At 43.4% G+C, this 18130-nt stretch overlaps 1 protein-coding gene across 1 annotated transcript; it reads left to right on the top strand.

Moving 5' to 3' along the window:
- The first annotated feature begins 600 nt into the window (after positions 1-600).
- LOC125430820 (stromelysin-1-like) lies at positions 601-14085 on the top strand. The gene is made up of 10 exons (XM_048493069.1): positions 601-738; positions 2330-2574; positions 3320-3468; positions 4563-4691; positions 6197-6358; positions 7446-7593; positions 8276-8409; positions 9477-9636; positions 10864-10964; positions 12249-14085. The coding sequence occupies exons 1-10, from the start codon at positions 640-642 to the stop codon at positions 12347-12349; spliced, it is 1428 nt and encodes a 475-aa protein (XP_048349026.1). The 5' UTR covers positions 601-639; the 3' UTR covers positions 12350-14085.
- Positions 14086-18130: the final 4045 nt, after the last annotated feature.

Raw genomic sequence — 18130 nt, 5'->3', positions numbered from 1 at the left:
GCATCCAAGAAGTCAGATGTTCAAGGGGAAGCCAGGGAGCATTGCAATGCAAAACCATAACAGCAGACACATCAACAGAAAATACATATAGTGTGGGGGTTTTTTTAAAAAAAATTGAAGTCATCTATAGTATGTGATGTTAAAATTATTAGTCATTTTGAGTTAGCATTGGGTTGGGTTATAACTGGAAGTGAACAGAATAACATAAATATGTGGACATATCATTGCCACTGAATTACAAGCTTTTGGAAGCCTGATGTTTGAGGCCACATTTTGCGGTCTGTGCCCCATAAGTTGTAAAATTATTGAAGCCTAGAAGGAAAAAAGAAAGATTCATCACCTGTGTTATCACCAGCACCATCACGGCTAATTGGAGAAAGAACATAGACAGGAGATGTTCCCTAGGACATATTTTACGATTGGAACATTTGCCAAAGCAGAGTGGGAAGAAACTCTCGAGGCCAAAACAAACTCCTCTTTTGCTCACCTTTTTCACACCCACTCTTCCTGATTGGGTAACGTTCACAACTGAGTCAAGCAATGGCTTATTTTAAGAAGAGCAAAACTGCTATATAAGCCAAGGAACATCATAAACAGAGAGAGGCCTTAATTTAGCTTGGAACACTGAAAAGAAACAGAATGAAGGCCATCCTATACATGCTGCTGTGTGTTGCAGTTGCGTACGCTTTGCCGATACGTTCAGATAGGAGAGAAGAAGAAAAGTTGCAGCTTATTCAGGTAATGAGAAGGAAGATGCAAATACTACCTAAATGAGAAACCACAAGGTGGTAATGAAACCTTGTTTATGCCTAATAAAGGTTTACTGTACTGTAATGAAACTCTAGATTGGTCTGTAGGTCTGTCGCTCGTGGTTTCAGTATGTATAGGCTTTAAAAACAGGGCATAAGTTGTCTATTTACAGGAGCAAGTCCTCTTGTAATTGAATAGAGTTTATTCCAATGACAGCATGCATAGGATTGCAAAAGTAGATGGAAACTACAATTACCTATACACACTGGCTATGAACATGTATAAGGAGGTACACAGATGCCAAGTGGAAAGAACTGAGACTAGAATACTGAAATTGGTGCTTTTTGTCTAGGGAAAAGGTAAGCAAGAAGAGATTTGATACAATTATGCACAGGATGGAAGAACTGCCTCTATCATAATACTTGAACTGGTAGACACCCATCAAAGGGTACTAAATTCAGGATGGACAAAAGGAAGTACTTCTTTTCCCAAAGAGTAACTAACCTGTAAAATTTGCTAATGGTGATGGCTTTAATATGGTGATGGCTTTAATAGTTGGATTTAAAAGGAGATTTGACAAATTCATTGAGGATAGGTTCATCAGTAGCTATTGACCATGAAGACAAATGGAATCTCCATGTTCAAATCCAGTAACCCTCTGGACACCAGTGCTGTCTTGTTACCTAATGGGGAGGGTTTGGCTCCTATGCCCTGCTTTTAGGCCTCCCAGTGGCATCTGGTTGGCCACTGTGTAAAAGAGGATGGGCTGATTGAGCATGACTGTTCTTGTGTGGTTTTGTCTTTAAGTCTTGTGTTGAAATCTCAAACAATTGCTTACAGTCACTATACAGCAGGGCTGGCAGACATGTCTGGCTACTATTGAATAGACTGTTGTGATTTTTAAAGGGGAACAGCAGTCAGAAGAGTCTAAAAAAAGGAGAGATAAGAAGTTGTGCTCCAAGACAGGAGAAAGCTGAGAACTGAGAAAAAAGTTGGGGGGGCCACGAAAAAGAAAGTTGGATGATGAAGTGATACAGAGAAATGAAGACAGGAGAAAAGCAAGGCTAGGAAAGTGCAAAACTGAGAGAGAAGTTAGGAGGGCAAATGGAAAAAGAAGGGAAGATGCACTTGGCCAGTATCTGCAGAGATCAAAAGTTCTCATATTTAAGCCAAAATCAGTCATAATTTATTTGACATTGTCAGCAGAATAACTAGCTTGCAGAAAATTTGATTCAATTAGAGGAAAATAAAGTAGTATATTTAAGAACTAATAGTTGCATAGAAAAAGAAAATATATGTGGTGTCCTGAGACTGTGCTGGTGGGATGAAAAGAAAGAGGGGAAAGAATTCTGAAAGAACCAGGAAGGAAGCCCTGAGAACTGAATTCTGGGGAAGAACAAGGAAAATGGCATTTAACAACAGAAAGTAATGATCCATATCCCAATCTGACTAGCTTTTCATGTGTCCCTCTGTAGTAGCTTCTTTTACAAACCAGAGATTGCCTATTTCTTCAGAAATAACCAGTCAAAACCATAAGCTAATTTTACAAATATGTTCATACATTCTCTCCCTTTATTAGCAATACTTAGAAAAATATTACAACTTTACCTATGATGACCAACAAGGCTTAAGATGGAAAGATGGAAGTCCAATGGCTAGAAAAATCAGAGAAATGCAGGAATTCATGGGCCTAGAGGTGACAGGTGATTTGGATTCTAAAACTCTGGAGGAGATTCAGAAACCACGGTGTGGGAATCCTGATGTTGGGGACTTTGCCTTTTTTGGAGGAAATCCCAAATGGGAAAAGAAACACTTAACCTACAGGTAAGAGCTCAGCAGAGGTGGAGCTTCCACGAGGACATCTGGGGACAAATGCCCTGGGCAGCTGCAGTTCAGTCAAATGGGGGGTGGAAAATTGCCCCCCACACACACTTCTGGCCTGGGTCATCCAGTTATGTTGGGAGGCAGGTGCCAGCTGGGTCCTTGTGCCCAGCCTGTCCTGCAGTGTGGCATCCAGCGGACCAGCAATTCACCAATATCAAATCTAGCAAGCGTGACCCCGGCATGGGTGCCATGCCACAGGAGGGGCCAAGCACAAGGACCCAGCTGGCACCCAGCTTCTCCCTCCCTGCTGGGGAGCTGCTTGCCAGCCAAGCTGTGTGCTGCTGCCGCTCCCCGGGCTCCATGTCAGGCGTCCTTGGGCCTGATAGGAAGGCCAGGGAGGGACGGAGGCCTGCAACAGACAACTTGGCTGGCGAGCAGCCCCTCAGCAGGTGGCTCAGGCGTGAGCCTCAAGAGCCTGGCAGCCCTGACATCCCTCCCCTGGCCTCCACTCCTCCTCCAACTGGCTGAGGTAAGTGGGGTGGGGCGAGGTGCAGGGAGCAGAGAGCAGGGTGGGGCGTGGCAGGGATGGGGCATGCATTTGCACAGGTCTTGCCACAGGCGCAATTTTGCCTCCCTACACCTCTGGAGCTCAGTGCATGGTATTTATGAAATGTGCGGGCTTCACTTTATCAGCAGCCCAAAACCAGTTATTTCTGTTTTAATGCATACTGTATTATTTTGTAAGGATTCTGAACTATACACAAGACATGAGACAAGTTGATGTTGACAAAGCAATTGAGAAAGCTTTCCAAGTTTGGAGCCAAGTGACGCCACTGACATTCAGAAGGATTTTGGAAGGCAATGCTGACATAATGGTCTCCTTTGCTCGCAGAGGTAAAATCAACTGAACATTTATTTTAAAACAATGATGCTCACAGCATTACTCTGGTGTCTCTGGAGGTCATCTATGAGATTGGTCATTCCAGACTGCTTTCTGTGCTGGTCATGGAATGGAGACAGACGTCTCCATCCCATGACCAGCACAGAAAGCAATTTGGAATGGGTCCAAGGTCAAAGTTTCCTCTACAGCCACTCTCTCAACTACCTAATCTGGAAAAAAGTTGGGATACTGGGTGGTAGTTGGAAGAATATAAAGGACCCAGAGATGGTCCGGAGTATATAAAGAAGTTGGCAGAGAACCCACCAAGAAGGTGGTGGAACTGTATATACCTGGCTTCTACTTTTGTTGCTTCTGCCAAAATCTATAAAATTGTTATGAGATTTGGCAGTGACTTCAAACTCCCTTTGGCTATCTTCTTTGGTCTTCCATATCCTTCTTAGCTTTTTGTTTGTGCTGAACAGATTATCTGATGGAGTCTTTTAAAGCAGAAGAAGGAATCCTTTCATAGAGACTGGTGGTGGTTCACTTCTTGTGGGAAGGTTTTCTAATCCCAACCAGATTTACACCTCTAGAAACTCATTGGCTTCAACATACTTAAAAAGATGTAAACATGGGATGTGGCAAATTGGGATTATGCGGTTTTGGCCACATGGCCCTGCTACTAGTCCAGATGCACATTCCATCCTAGCTAAGAAGCTGTGTCTTAAAGCTGCATACAATCCTGTGTCAGGGGTTGTCCAGAAAGCACCCCAACTTGGGCAGAAGGGAGCAGAATGGTCTCCGCATTCATTACAAGGGCTTAACGCAAGGAAGCAGAGTTCTGTGTCCAAAAAAATTAATTCAGACATTGATTCATCATATCCTCCATCAGTCTGGGGAAAGTTCTACTCTGATTCAAGCACAGTTCTCACAGTTCTTGCCCATGATCTAACCATTGGCTTACTTTAACATGTGGGGGGAAAGCAGCTACCTCAAGTAGGAACAAAGGGAAGCCTGGCACAACAGTCACCTGTTGAACTCAGCAACTACAACAGATGTCTACTAATGGGAAACATAACTCTTTATTATATCTTCCTCTTGTACTTAGACCATGGTGATTTCAATGCCTTTGATGGGCCCGGAGGCACCCTTGCCCATGCCTATGCACCCAGCAGCTCCAACATTGGAGGAGATGCTCATTTTGATGAGGATGAGAACTGGACCAATGGCCAACAAGGTAATTTTGAAGGACTGGTAAAAGTGGGGAGAGTTTTCCTTGGCCAAATGCAAGATCCATGGCAGAATACTTCTGTCTTTAATAGCAGCTACCAAAAAAAGAAAAGAAAAGAGAAAAACAGATATCTGCTCATATGCCCCTCCCCAATCACATGATTCAAAAGCGTATGTAGAGAAAATAGAGCCCCCGGATCCTATTTCCCTAGATACAGCAGGAGGGGGGAGATCAAGCCATCCGCTGAGATAATGGAGTAGCGCCAGGTTGACGATGGCACACAGGTCTACTGCACGAAGCCAGCAACAGCTCCCAGGTCTACTGCCCGGAGACGGCGAGTGTGGCCCAGGCCTGGTGCCCCCCCACATGATTAGATGGCATGCACCCCGTGGGCAGTACGCCCCTGATGTGATCAGATGTGTAACACAAAACATAATTAATTGTTATTGATGAATCAGCAAATTGTGCTTTGTGCTCACATGTCAAACTAGGACCGGAAGCTATGGTTTAAAGCTGGCTACAATCCTGGTCTAGATAGCAAGAATGAGCCTTAATTTGATAGTTGAAATATAACAATGAATTGTAGTTTGCCTGATCCAGGGAATACTTACTGCCTCTAGTTGGGGAGGTGTATATTTCTGGGCTCCTAGCTAAAGACTGCCAAAACAGGGAGTGACTTGAAACAATTATTATATGAAGAGAAACTGAAACATCTTGTACAGCAGTCTGTGAGCCTTGTTCCAGAACAAACTAAAGTCATGTGATCTTAGGACAAGTCTGCAAACTACCAGTTCTATAATACTGTTACACATAAGGCCATATCTCTAAATTAAAAATTCTGTTACCATAGAAGGAAGATAGAAGGAAAGAGTATGTAACTACCAGAGGTGTAGGGGGGCAAAATGGTGCCCAGGGCAATATGGTGCCCAGCCCTACGCCCCCCCCCCCGCCCACGCAGCCCCCCTGCGGCCCCTCATGTCCCCCACTTACCTTAGTTTCTCTCTTCTGCAGCCTGGTGGGAACTACACTTCCCACCAGGAAGTTCCTCTCCTGCAGCCTGGTGGAAACTACACTTCCTAGGAGCAAGGTCTCCTGGGAAGTGTAGTTCTCACCAGGCTGCAGGAGAGAGGAATTTCCTGGTGGGAAGAGGGAGAAATTAAGGGGCAGGAGAAAGGAACTAAGGTAAGTGGGGGTGGGGGTGCAGGGGTGGGGCGGGGTGGGGGAAGGGAGTGGAGGCAGGGATCAATTTTCCACCCCCACTGGTGTGCACCTGGTACACGGCTCACCCCCCACCGTCCCCTTATAGCTCTGCCACTGGTAACTACAGTCCTTATCTTTGACTTTCCAAACCATACAAACACACCTGTAATCCATATTTCTTATTTGGTGGGAACAACATGAAAGTAACTCTTTTCACTACTAAAAGGTACTAAGAGAGACACTGACAATGTTGTTCCACAATGGAATTTTCAAGATGCTAAACTATAGCTTGATGCTTTACTTTGTTTCAGGCTCAAACCTGTTCATTGTTGCTGCCCATGAGTTTGGCCACTCACTTGGACTCTCCCATTCCAAAGACTCCAATGCCTTGATGTTTCCAGTATATAGAAATCCGCAGCTCAATCAAAATGTCCTCTCTCAGGATGATATTGATGGCATTCAGCACCTCTATGGTAATTTTAAAAAACAGCATTGGAATACATATTATTCATAGCCTTTAACTTTGTGTGTGTGTGAGTGAAATAAAGTTTGAAATAAAATAAGAATGTGATGAAACAGAGGAATCTAAAAAAATAACTGCACTAGAATCAACTAGACCATAATTGCGACAGGGGGCGGGGCACATGGTGAGCTCCGGTGGGTGAGCATGTGTGCCCTGGGCCGGCTGGGCAGCTGAGCCATATCTGGCCCTGATCGCGTGATACGCACGAGCTGGAAGGGTGGAGCACGCTCCCTATATAGTAGGCAGCACACGATTGCTCCGGCCTTCTTCAACACCTTGAGCAAAACTGACCCACCCTCCCTTCCTAATTTTAGGGTGGGTTGGCTGCTCTGTTGTCGCAGCCCTGGCAGTTTGGGCAGAGGAGCACATCCTTGGGGGAAGGGGGTCAGCTGGTGTCCCAAACCTCCTCACATTTGGGGGCCTCCTTAAGAGCCTTGGGGTGGGGCAGGCTCAACGGCGCATTCCACGGAGGCCTCTGTGATTGATCCTGTTACCCCAGCAGCTAGGGGCCCACAAAGGACGGGCACCCTGGTGGCCCTGACCTTTCTGTCCTCCCCAATAGGGATTGGGGTTGTTGCTGGAGTCAGCCAGGGGCGCTGACCGGCTGCTGAACGGATGTGCTCCTCTTGTGTGCTCAGCTTCTGCCTTGATGATGTAAATAATAAAAAGGGCTGCAGCCCAATTTATTCCAAGAACGTGTCCTGTGGTTATTCACCAGATAAAGCATCTGCACATCTGGACACAATAAGGAATCTAATTGTGCATTATCATCTTTGTCAGTTAAAATGCATGTTCATTAATTTTTACCGAACAAGCTCAGGTCCAGTGCAATCCTAAACATGTATAATCAGAAATAAAACCCCATTGATCTGGGACTAATTTGTGCTCTTAGGATTTACACAGTCAATGTTTTCTTAGAAGACTCCCTCCTGTCTACCCAAATGTTTATTTATACAAGTGCTTGAATAAATTAACATGTCTTTTGAGATAAAGGTAGATAGTTCTCTGCTAACTTCATACTTCTCAATGTTCCAAAGGGCCATCATCCAATCCATCTCAAGGCTCAACACAAGACACATCAAGACAACCCATCAGACCAGCCCACTTGCCAGCCACTTGTGATCCACAGTTGACTTTTGATGCTGTTACTACTTTTCGGGGAGAAATGATGTTTTTCAAAGACAAGTAAGCAAACGATCTTAAAAAACAAACATATCAGTCACCATCACCACTTCCAGATGTTTTCAAGGTTGGGAGAATGGTTTGTTAACCATTGATGACTGTTTTAGATCAGTGAGGATTAAGTTGCTGTTGTATACTGGAGGTGCAGATTTCATTCTCATTACAACTGTTGACATTTATGCACTGAAGTAGTGAAGCTATGTTTGGGCAGTGTAAGAAAGTGAGAAAAGGTTAACCGAATACCTCTGCATATAAAGACTCCTTGATCTGAGATTGCAAATGCCTTAGCAGACCAGGTGCTTGGGAGTAGCAGCAGCAGCAGCAGGCCATTGCTTTCACATCCTGCATGTGAGCTCCCAAAGGCACCTGGTGGGCCACTGCGAGTAGCAGAGTTCTGGACTAGATGGACTCTGGTCTGATCCAGCAGGCTTGTTCTTATGTTCTTATGACTACCCTGAACACAGAAAATAATCTTGTCATGGGAGATAGGATAAATCCTTTCTTTCTAACATTGTTCTTCTTATGAAGGAGAGAAGAGTGTAAATCGATTTGCAGCTTGCAAATGGTGGTATTGAGGTGAAGAAAATAAAGTGTAGACTTTGCAGTAGTTTTACTATCTCTTCTACCTTCATGTGCAAAGAATTTCCGTTTGCAGAAACATCTCCCCATATTTACTTTTTTTCAGACAGTTCTGGAGAAAGCACCCCCAGATCAATGATGTTGAATTTAATTATATTTCTTCATTCTGGTCATTTTTGCCATCTGGTGTTGATGCTGCTTATGAAAATACAGACAAAGATGAAGTAGTTCTTTTTAAAGGTGAGTGTGCACAAATTTCATGTTGTATACTAGACTGCCCACTCCATCCTTAGGTTTAGAATCAGAGAACAATAAAACAAATTAAAAGCATCCTGGGCTTAGAGGCAGAACCAAAGGCTGATTCCACATGGGCCAAAAACAGCAGTGTGAAAATGGTGTGAAAATGGTGTAAAAGGGTTTAAAATTGTGTTAAAGGGTTTATACTGTTTTCACACTGTTTTCACACCACTGTTTTTGGCCCATGCGGACTCAGCCATAGATTCACTTTCTTTATAGGGGTTTTATTGGCTACCTTTCCCGCCAACCAAGGCAACTGAAGGTGACTTTGAAATGCCTAATCTGCAGGCAACAACAATTTAAATCCCAATGATTAAAAGTTGGAAGGGACCTTATAGACCATCTGGGCCTATGACAGCCCCACCATGGTAGGCTGAAAGTACCAGATTCAGTCTCCGGCATCTATTGTTTAAAGATGTTGAGGACTGGTGGTGGAAAGTGCCATCAAGTTGTAGCTGACTTAGGGCAACTCCATAGGGTTTTCAAAGCAAGCGATGAACAGAGGTGGTTTGCCATTACTTGTCTCTGTGTAGCCCAGGACTTTCTTGGTGGTCTCTCATCTAAGTACTAACCAAGGTTGACCCCGCTTATCTTCTGAAATTTGGTGAGATTGGACTAGCCTGGACTATCCAGGTTAGCATGTTGGGGATTAGGTGATGGGAAAGACCTTTCTCTGCAGGAGACCCTGGAGAACTGCTGCCAATCTGAGCAGAGATTGAACAGGGAATCTTTTGCAGGAAGACAACAGAAACCCAGTTTCAGTGACCTTATTTTTATTTTATTTTACTCAGAGAGATATAGAATTCAGGGCTGTTATTACAGCTCTTTCCTGAGGTTTCTGATCTATAACTTGGAGCTGCCTGCCCTATTCAAGTCAGAGGAGGTCATTTTTGACGTTCCCCTTTTGAACAGGAGGTTTATCTATCACGGTAATCCCTATTAATGGCAAAAGGTCATTTGTTCTCTCTCATGCATGCATAAAATATGTTCCATCATCTGTTTTGCTACAGGCAACCAGTTCTGGGTGGTGAAAGGTGATGCCAGGCAACCTGGATACCCTAAGTACATCCGCCGCTTAGGCTTCCCAGCAGATGTCAATAAAATTGATGCAGTCCTTTTCAACGCAAATGAAAGAAGAACATACTTCTTTGTAACTGATAAATATTGGAGGTATGATGTCAGATGCTCTTGGGGAATACTTTTAAGTCTTAATGTGAATGTTTCAAAGTAAAGTAGTCCCCAGTAAGAAGTACTACAGATGCAGTTTATTTTCCAAAAAATAAACTACAGTACATTAAGATACAGATATGTTTAGGGACAGTGATACAATTTTAGGATGGTTTTATATAACTTAATTTTTATTATTGTACCCCACCCAGGGACTCTGGTTTGGGGCAGGAAATAAATAAATACAGAAAATGACCGACAGACAGGCAGGCAGATGATGGATGGATGGATGGATGGATGGATGGATGGATGGATGGATGGATGGATGGATGGATGGATGGATGGATGGATGGATGGATGGATGGATGGATGGATGGATGGATGGATGGATGGATGGATGGATGGATGGATGGATGGATGGATGGATGGATGGATGGATGGATGGGCCAGCCATTGGTCTGATCCTCCAGGGCTTTTCTTGTGATCTTAATCACTAAGCATGTAGTGATCTCTGTGTTAGAAAATCCCTGGATCACATTTCACCTCAGCAATTGACTCACTGAGTGTTCCTAGGAAAAGCAAATTCCAGCTGCCACCCATAATCTGTTTACACAGAGCGAGACATCCAGACACATATAACTTGGACACCCTTTTGACATTGTAGTGGCCAATCAGCCATGATACATTGAAGTTATTGAATTTGTATCTGATTAGTCTGCCTAGATGATAAATCCATTGCTGTTGTTTAGGTGTGTGTTTTTAAATTACTTATTTATCTATTTACTTTATAGTCCAGCTTTCTTGCTGACTGCTAAAGCAGATTACAAAATTTAAGAATGCAACAGAATCAGAGTAAATTGTATAATAAACATTGCAGTAAGGTGGTATTATAAAGTTAGAAAACCATGCATTAATAACAATACTAAATATGATTTTAGAAATGCAAAAACTGGATTATAAAAACTTGAAAGCAAAGTAAGGTAAACAAGAAATACATACGATAAATGGTGCCATAAACTGCAATCCTTAATACCATCAAATAGAGCATTATCTTGAAAATTTTCAGTTTTACTACAGCCTTGTTCCCTGCATAAAAATGCCCTACAGGACAATTCTGTTTGTAAAAGACTTCCTGTGTTTAGTTTTAGCTGCTTTGGAGATATTTTTAAAAAATGATTTGTCAACCTGCTTTGGAGCGGCTGATCAATTTATCAGTATCTCTTCCCTTAGTTATAATGAAGGCAGCCAAACAATGGAGAGGAGACCTAAAAGGATAAGAAATGACTTCCCAGGTATTGAGGGGGGAATCGATGCTGCTTTTCAGTATAATGGTGAGTAATAATGGCAAAGTCTGCATGACATGCGTTGATTTAAGTTTGCTTTTAACAGTCTTTTTTTCCAAGGGCATAAAAAAAAATCTTCTAGCACTTGCAAAGAAAAATGCAGGTATAACTCATGATCTGTTGGCTTCATGGGCTTTAAAACTGAAGGTTGGCAAATTTATGGGTAGTGCAAAAGGAAGTTAGGACATAATATGGAGAAACAGAATGGTTTCCAATTGCCAAAGGTGTTAGACAAGGACGTATTTTATCTCCCTGTCTCTTCAATCTGTATTCAGAACATACCATAATGGAAGCTGGATTAGATTTAGATGACGGTGGAGTGAAAATTGGGGAGGGGAACATTAGCAATCTGAGGCTGTTTCCGCACTGGCAAGCAAGCGTGGGTGCACCGACATAATTGCAGTCGGTGCACCCCCCAGGGCTGTTTGCACGCCATTCTGCAAACGGCCCCGGTGCTCCAGCAGCCTGTGGGGCCGCCTTCACATGGGGCACACCACTTTTTTCCCCTTCTTACCTCCTCTCGGCTGCTGTCGCTGTAGAGAAGCCAAGAGACACGCCCCCATAGCCATGATGATGCCTGTAGGGACGGAGGCCAGGAGGTGTGTCCCTGGCTTCTCTACAGGGACGGCAGCCGAGAGGAGGTAAGAGGGGGGGAAAACAGTGTAGGGAAAATGCCGCCTTCCACTCACTGCCATTCGTATGGCAGCAGGTGGAAGACTGCTTTAAAAAAAACTCACTCAGTGTTTTTACCGTCCCTAGGGTGCTGTTTTCTGCCCGTGCGGAAACAGCCATGATATTCCGATTATATTTCATTACTGGTAGAAAATGAAGTGCCATCAAGTCACAGCTGATTTATGGTGACCCGAGCAAGGGACTTTTAAGGAAAATGAGAAGCAGAGATGGTTTCCCGTTGCCTTCCAGAGTCTTTCTTGGTGGCTTCCCATCCATGTACCAACCCTGCTTAGTTCCCACAGTCTGACAAGATTGGGCTACACTATCCTGCCTTCCCTTCCAAGGCTCTTCTTAGAACTTGTAAATACTGTACGTTGAGTGGTACAGAATCGGGTGGGGTTATGGGATAAATTCAGTATGGGAACCAAGACCTTCAGTAATTTATTCAAGAATACTAGTAATGAAGCTAGTGACCCCACTCTGGAATAGGCTGCAGGAGTTTTGTATTTGCATGCATACCCATATTATTGTATTATTATTTGTTGCAATTTGTATATTTGAGTTATTTGACTTAGCTTTATTTATTTTTTCTCTCCGTAGGATTCTTTTACTTCTTCAGGGGAGCAAATCAATACAAATTTGACCCTAATGCCAGAAGAGTCACTCAGATCGTGAAGGCTAACAGCTGGTTTTCTTGCTAAGAAAATGAGACCACTGAAGATACAAACATAAATCCTATTGGAAAAAAACTACCAGGATATCTTATCCTGGAAGTATAACATGAACATTGTTGTCTTACCACTGGACGCCTCTTGTTCCTGACGTATAATATTAATTTTTTTGGTATCATGAATGTACATGGAAAGTTACTGAGTTGGACTGAGACTACATTTTCTATTAACCAAAGGCATCTCCCTCAGCAGAACAGAACTCTTCTGCCTGTTAGCAGCTCTCAATACCATGGACTAGTGTCTCTTTCTGGAAATGATGGCTAGGTTGAGAGTGGTTCCACTCAGTGGTTCCACTCATGCTAAACTGGTCAAATCAAAAAGGGAAGTACCGCTGGGTCCTCCAGGGATCCATCTTGTTTCTCTGTATAGTTTTAGTTTGGCTCAGAGTTTGGCTCAGAGTTTTAGATGAATATAAGAGTGCCGTCAGTGACCGGATTATGTCTCTGGCAGTTCATGACAGAAACAATGACTAGTTTTTAATCTGGTTTTAGCATGTATATTTTGTAATTTTGTACCACTTTTATATGTTTGTTTTACCATACATTGATTGTCAGGCCATCTTGAGTCCATCGGGAGATTGGCGGGATATAAATGCAAAGTATAAATAAATAAATATCACTATATCACCAGTTAAGGTCCTGCGCAGATGTGAGTCCCGTCAGTTGCCAGTTTGGGGTGGGCAAACCTAAGCAAAAGATGTTGTTGAAATTGCTTGCCATTCATGTGGTTGAACAAGGCAAAAGATTAGCTAGTTTCCCTGAACGGCCAACAAACAGGACATAGACACCAAGGCCTTTCCTCAGTTTTACTTTCTAAATCAGAGATTTACCACCTCTGGAATAGATGTTCCATTTAGTTGTTGCGACTTGAGGACTCTGATGAGCCCACCCTCCATAAATCTGTCCAATCCCCTGGGGAAGGAAAGAGGTATATATAGTGCAATCCTTGCTCTGGCCATGGGGGTGGGTCCCCTGGCCTCCACAGAGCAATAGAAGCCAGGAAGAGGTAAGGGGGCGTTTGGGGGGTTGCATTGGCATGAACCATGCCGATGCAGCCCCACTGCTCTGCCCCAGCAGAAATGGCCTAAGATAAATAAAATAAATAAAATATACCTTTCCCATGCTGTCTGGCTAGGAATTAAATTTTTAAAAAATAGTAAAAGCAAACAGCCTAATAAGGTTTAAAGAAAACTTTTCAGATCAGGAAACATGCAGCAAAATTATTAAATGCAGAAAACAAATATACTGGAGACACTTCGAAGTGATTTTGGCTTTGAGCTTGTGAGTAAATGACCTGATGGCCTTTTATGCATGTAAGGTATGTTGAAAACCCATAAGTGTTTTGATTATAAATGTGTCAGTAGACCAAAGGAAACAGAACTTCTTTGTATGATTCACCACAAGGAACTAGATTGCTATCTACTGGATGTTTCAACACAAATTTCCCTCTTCCTTGCCCCTGAAGCATGCTGTCTTCTCATTCTTGCCCAGAGGAAATGATACTCTGCAGAGGCAGGAGTGAGATAGTGCAGGCTCTGGAAGAAATCATCTAATCCAATGACTGCTGTCACTTGTGATCTTAATGACTTGTTAAGCAACTTTTGATTTTTAATAATAGAAGTCTGAAGGAAGCTGATTCTTATTCATCATACAATAAATCTGTAAGATGGCAAGAACCCATTAGGAAATAAATATTGGGTGAATTAAGCAAGTTTTACTTGCCCAAATCCTCTATGAATGGTTCCTATCACCTGCTATCTTTTTTCAATTTACCTGCAGTCAAGCTGCAGTTGGAGGGGGGGAAATGCTGTTTCCAAAACTAACAGAAGATAAGGAGACTCTAGATTGTCAAATCACTTTAAGTGAACTTAAAAAGGCAACAGATTGTCTCAGAGCCATAGCGAGGGGGAACTGAGCCCAGGGCACGCGTGCACCCTGCGCCCCCACCCACCCCCACCTGCCCCTGCCATGCCCCAGAATGCCATACCAGTGCGTGCCTGGTGCAACGTGCCCCCTTGGCGCTACACTACTGGATCGTCTGAAGAAGAATAAAGCTCAACAACTAGATGTTTGAATTCTATCAAACATTCTCACATATAACTTTAAAATCATTGTGTTAGAGCTGACTATGACAACCCTGAAAAGAGATTCAGAGGTGGTTTGCCATTGCCTGCCTCCATATGACCTGAGAGAGCTCTGAGAAAACCATGACTAGCCCAAGGTCACCCATTAGGCTTATGTGGAAGAACGGGTTGCAGGTGGGATAAAGTGATTTTAGTAAAGCTTTTGACTAGGTGCCCCATAATGTTCTTTCAGGCAAGCTAGTGAAATGTGGACTAGACAATGATACTATCAGATGGATTTGTGATTGGTTGACTGATTGAACTCAAAGGGTGCTCATTAATGGCTCATCTTCATCCTGGAAAGTAACTAGTAGGGTGCCACAGGGTTCTGTCTTGGGCTCAGTGCTATACAATATTTTTTATCAATGACTTGGATGATGGAATCAATAGAGGGCATGCTAATCAAATTTGCAGATAACACCAAATTAGGAGGGGTAGCTAACACCCCAGAGGACAGAGTCAGAATTCAAAATGAGTTGGATAGATTAGAGATCTGGGCCAAAACAAACAAAATAACAAACAAAAAGAAATAAATGTAAAATACTCCACTTAGGCAGAAAAAATGAAATGCACAGATATAGAATGGGTGACACCTGGCTTGAGAACATTACATGCGAAAGAGATCTGGGAGTCTTAGTAGACCATAAATTAAACATGAGTCAGCAGTGTGATGTGGCAGACAAGAAAGCCAATGCGATTTTGGGGTGTATCAATAGTTGTATAGTGTCAAGATTGAGGGATGTAATTGTACCTCTCTAGTCTGCCTTGGTTAGACCTCACCTGGAATATTGTGTACAGTTCTGGGCACTGCAACTCAAGAAGGATATTGGCGATCTGGAATGGGTCCAGAGGAGGGCAACCAAAATGGCAAAAGGTCTGGAGTCCATGCCCTACGAAGAGAGGCTTAGAGAGCTGGGGATGTTTAGTCTGGAGAAGCAAAGGTTAAGGGGGGGACATGATAGCTATATTTGGAGCAATGCCATGTTGAAGAGGGAGCAAGCTTGTTTTCTGCTGCCTCAGAGATTAGGACACAGAGTAATGGATTCGAGTTGAAGGAAAAGAGATTTCACCTAAACATTAGGAAGAACTTCCTGACCATCAGGGCTGTTCGACAGTGGAATTCACTGCCTCAGAGAGTTGAGGAGTCTTCTTTGGAGGTTTTTAAACAGAGGCTGGATGAACATATGTCGGGAGTGCTTTGCTTGTGCGTTCCTGCATTGCAGGGGGTTGAACTTAATGGCCCTTGTGGTCTCTTCCAACTCTATGATTCTATGCTATGAAATCAAATTTCTACCGAAAACAGGATGCCAAACTCTTAAGCAGAGTAAAAAAACCTTAGTCATTCCTAAGCCAAAGATCGCGTTGCCTAATATGCCTTCTTAATTATGACAACAAAATTTTAACATCCATTTTAGCTAACAGAGTAAAAATATAATCAGAGTAAAAACACAGATCAAGCCATTTTCATACCTGGAAGAGCAGCCACAATTGATATAAGGAGAGTTGCTAAATTTCATTCCATATGGCAAGGCTTCTCAATCTAAAAAATACACCGGGAAAGAGCAGAAAGAACAAAATCAGCCAGGGATTAGCTAAAACAATGCTAGCCTAATCTGCACAACCAGTCAGTTCTTCAATGGCTAATCAGAAGCCCTGCTAAGTAGGAGTCCCACCTGGCTACACCTACTTTGTAAAAACACTTGTTCAGCACCAAGAAAGGAAAGGATATAGAAAACTGTGGGGGAAAAGAGCTGCTCTGTCATCATTACCCAATGATTAAACCTTTGTTGGCCACTCATAGCTAATCAGAGGATGTTGTAGGAGATGAGTCAGGCAAGAATGAAGCACTCAAATGCTGTACGAGTTGAGGATGAGCTAAAGGCAAGTTGTACAAGGGAATAAGACTTGCTGAAGCAGCAGCAAGACCCATCATTGTGCATAAAGATGGAAGCACTCCAACTTGTACTGCTCCTGCTTCTAAGTTCCATGTATTCCACTGCCTACAGGAACCTTGGTATGCAGGGAGCTTATATCTTCCCCCTCTACAACTGTCCCAACCTGGAATAGCCCATTGGAGGTTGCACAGATAGGAAGGCGCTCCAAAGGGTGATCACTACTGCACAGAGGATTATCGGCTGCCCTCTCCCCTCCTTGGAAGAACTCTATAATTCCCGAAGCCTTAAGAAAGCCCAAAATTATTCCTGCAGAGACCAGAGTCTCATCCAGCTACACTCTCTTTTAGAACTGTTTACCCATCCTGGCCAGACTGATTACAGGAGTCCCTCTCATCAAAGAGCTAGGGCTGATTCTGCATGGGCCAAAAACAGTGGTGTGAAAATTGTGGCAGTGATTAGTAGAAACAAAGGAGTATTAACCGCCACACACCCATTTTAAACCCTTTTACACCATTTTCACACCGTTTTCAAACTGCTGTTTTTGGCCCATGCGGAATCAGCCTAGGACAAAGAGGCTTAGAGACAGCTTCTACTCTAGAGCTGTGGCTATGCTAAACTCCGCGGCTTCATGTTGATGTATTTGGGGATGTGTAGGGATGGGTGGAGGAAGGGGAAAGTGAGGATAAGAACATAAGAACATAAGAACAAGCCAGCTGGATCAGACCAGAGTCCATCTAGTCCAGCTCTCTGCTACTCGCAGTGGCCCACCAGGTGCCTTTGGGAGCTCACATGCAGGATGTGAAAGCAATGGCCTTCTGCGGCTGTTGCTCCCGAGCACCTGGACTGTTAAGACATTTGCAATCTCAGATCAAAGAGGATCAAGATTGGTAGCCATAAATCGACTTTTCCTCCATAAATCCATCCAAGACCCTTTTAAAGCTATCCAAGTAGGGGTCCAAGCCCCTTTTAAAGTTATCCAAGTAGGATGGGGTATGAGTCTGAAATTGTGTGCATCGAGGAAAGCTGCTGTAAATTTCATTGTGCGTGCACAATGACAATGAATGCTTATGCTTAATATGGCTACACTTCAGTTTCAACAGTGGAACAAACAGCATCTTCGTAGGGCTGTTTCAAGCCAGGGCACGTGCTTGGGGGTAGTTTAAGTAACCCCAGAAGACTAGGGAGACAGAGAAATGGGGAGGGGCATTGTTGGAGCATTGCATCGACATAATGGAGTCAGTTCTGGCTTCATCCTGGAAGTGGTATCATGCTTTTGCACTGGCAATTATTTCCAGGGCATTGTACCACACTGGACTGAATGATAACAAGGGTCAAAGGCTGCATGCTGGGAGCCCTACTTCCTGGTGTTGTAGTCTCACTTCACACTGGCCCTGCATACCCAGTTCCCAGAACATGTTCCTAGGAGAAGCTTAACATGGACCATCAAGAATTCGGAACCCCCAAATCTGGGGAGAAATCCAGCAGGGGAAATTTTTGCAAATGTCCCTAGTGATTACAACGTGCCTTTTCATGATGCAAATCTTCTTCCTTTTTAAAAGATCTAGAAGATTGTGAAAAAGAGCCATTCTGTCACCATTGCTCAATGAGGACATCTGTTTTGTTCTCTCACGGCTAGTCAGAGGATGTTCAAGGAGATGAGTCAGACCAGAAGGAAGAACTCAAGTGCTATATAAGTTGAGGATGGAGTAAAGGTGAGCAAGGGAATAAGGATTA

Source organism: Sphaerodactylus townsendi, linkage group LG04, assembly GCF_021028975.2.
Source record: "Sphaerodactylus townsendi isolate TG3544 linkage group LG04, MPM_Stown_v2.3, whole genome shotgun sequence".
NCBI lineage: Eukaryota > Metazoa > Chordata > Lepidosauria > Squamata > Sphaerodactylidae > Sphaerodactylus > Sphaerodactylus townsendi.
The sequence above is the reverse complement of the archived record's forward strand: the minus strand, read 5'-3'. Positions and strand labels throughout refer to the sequence as shown.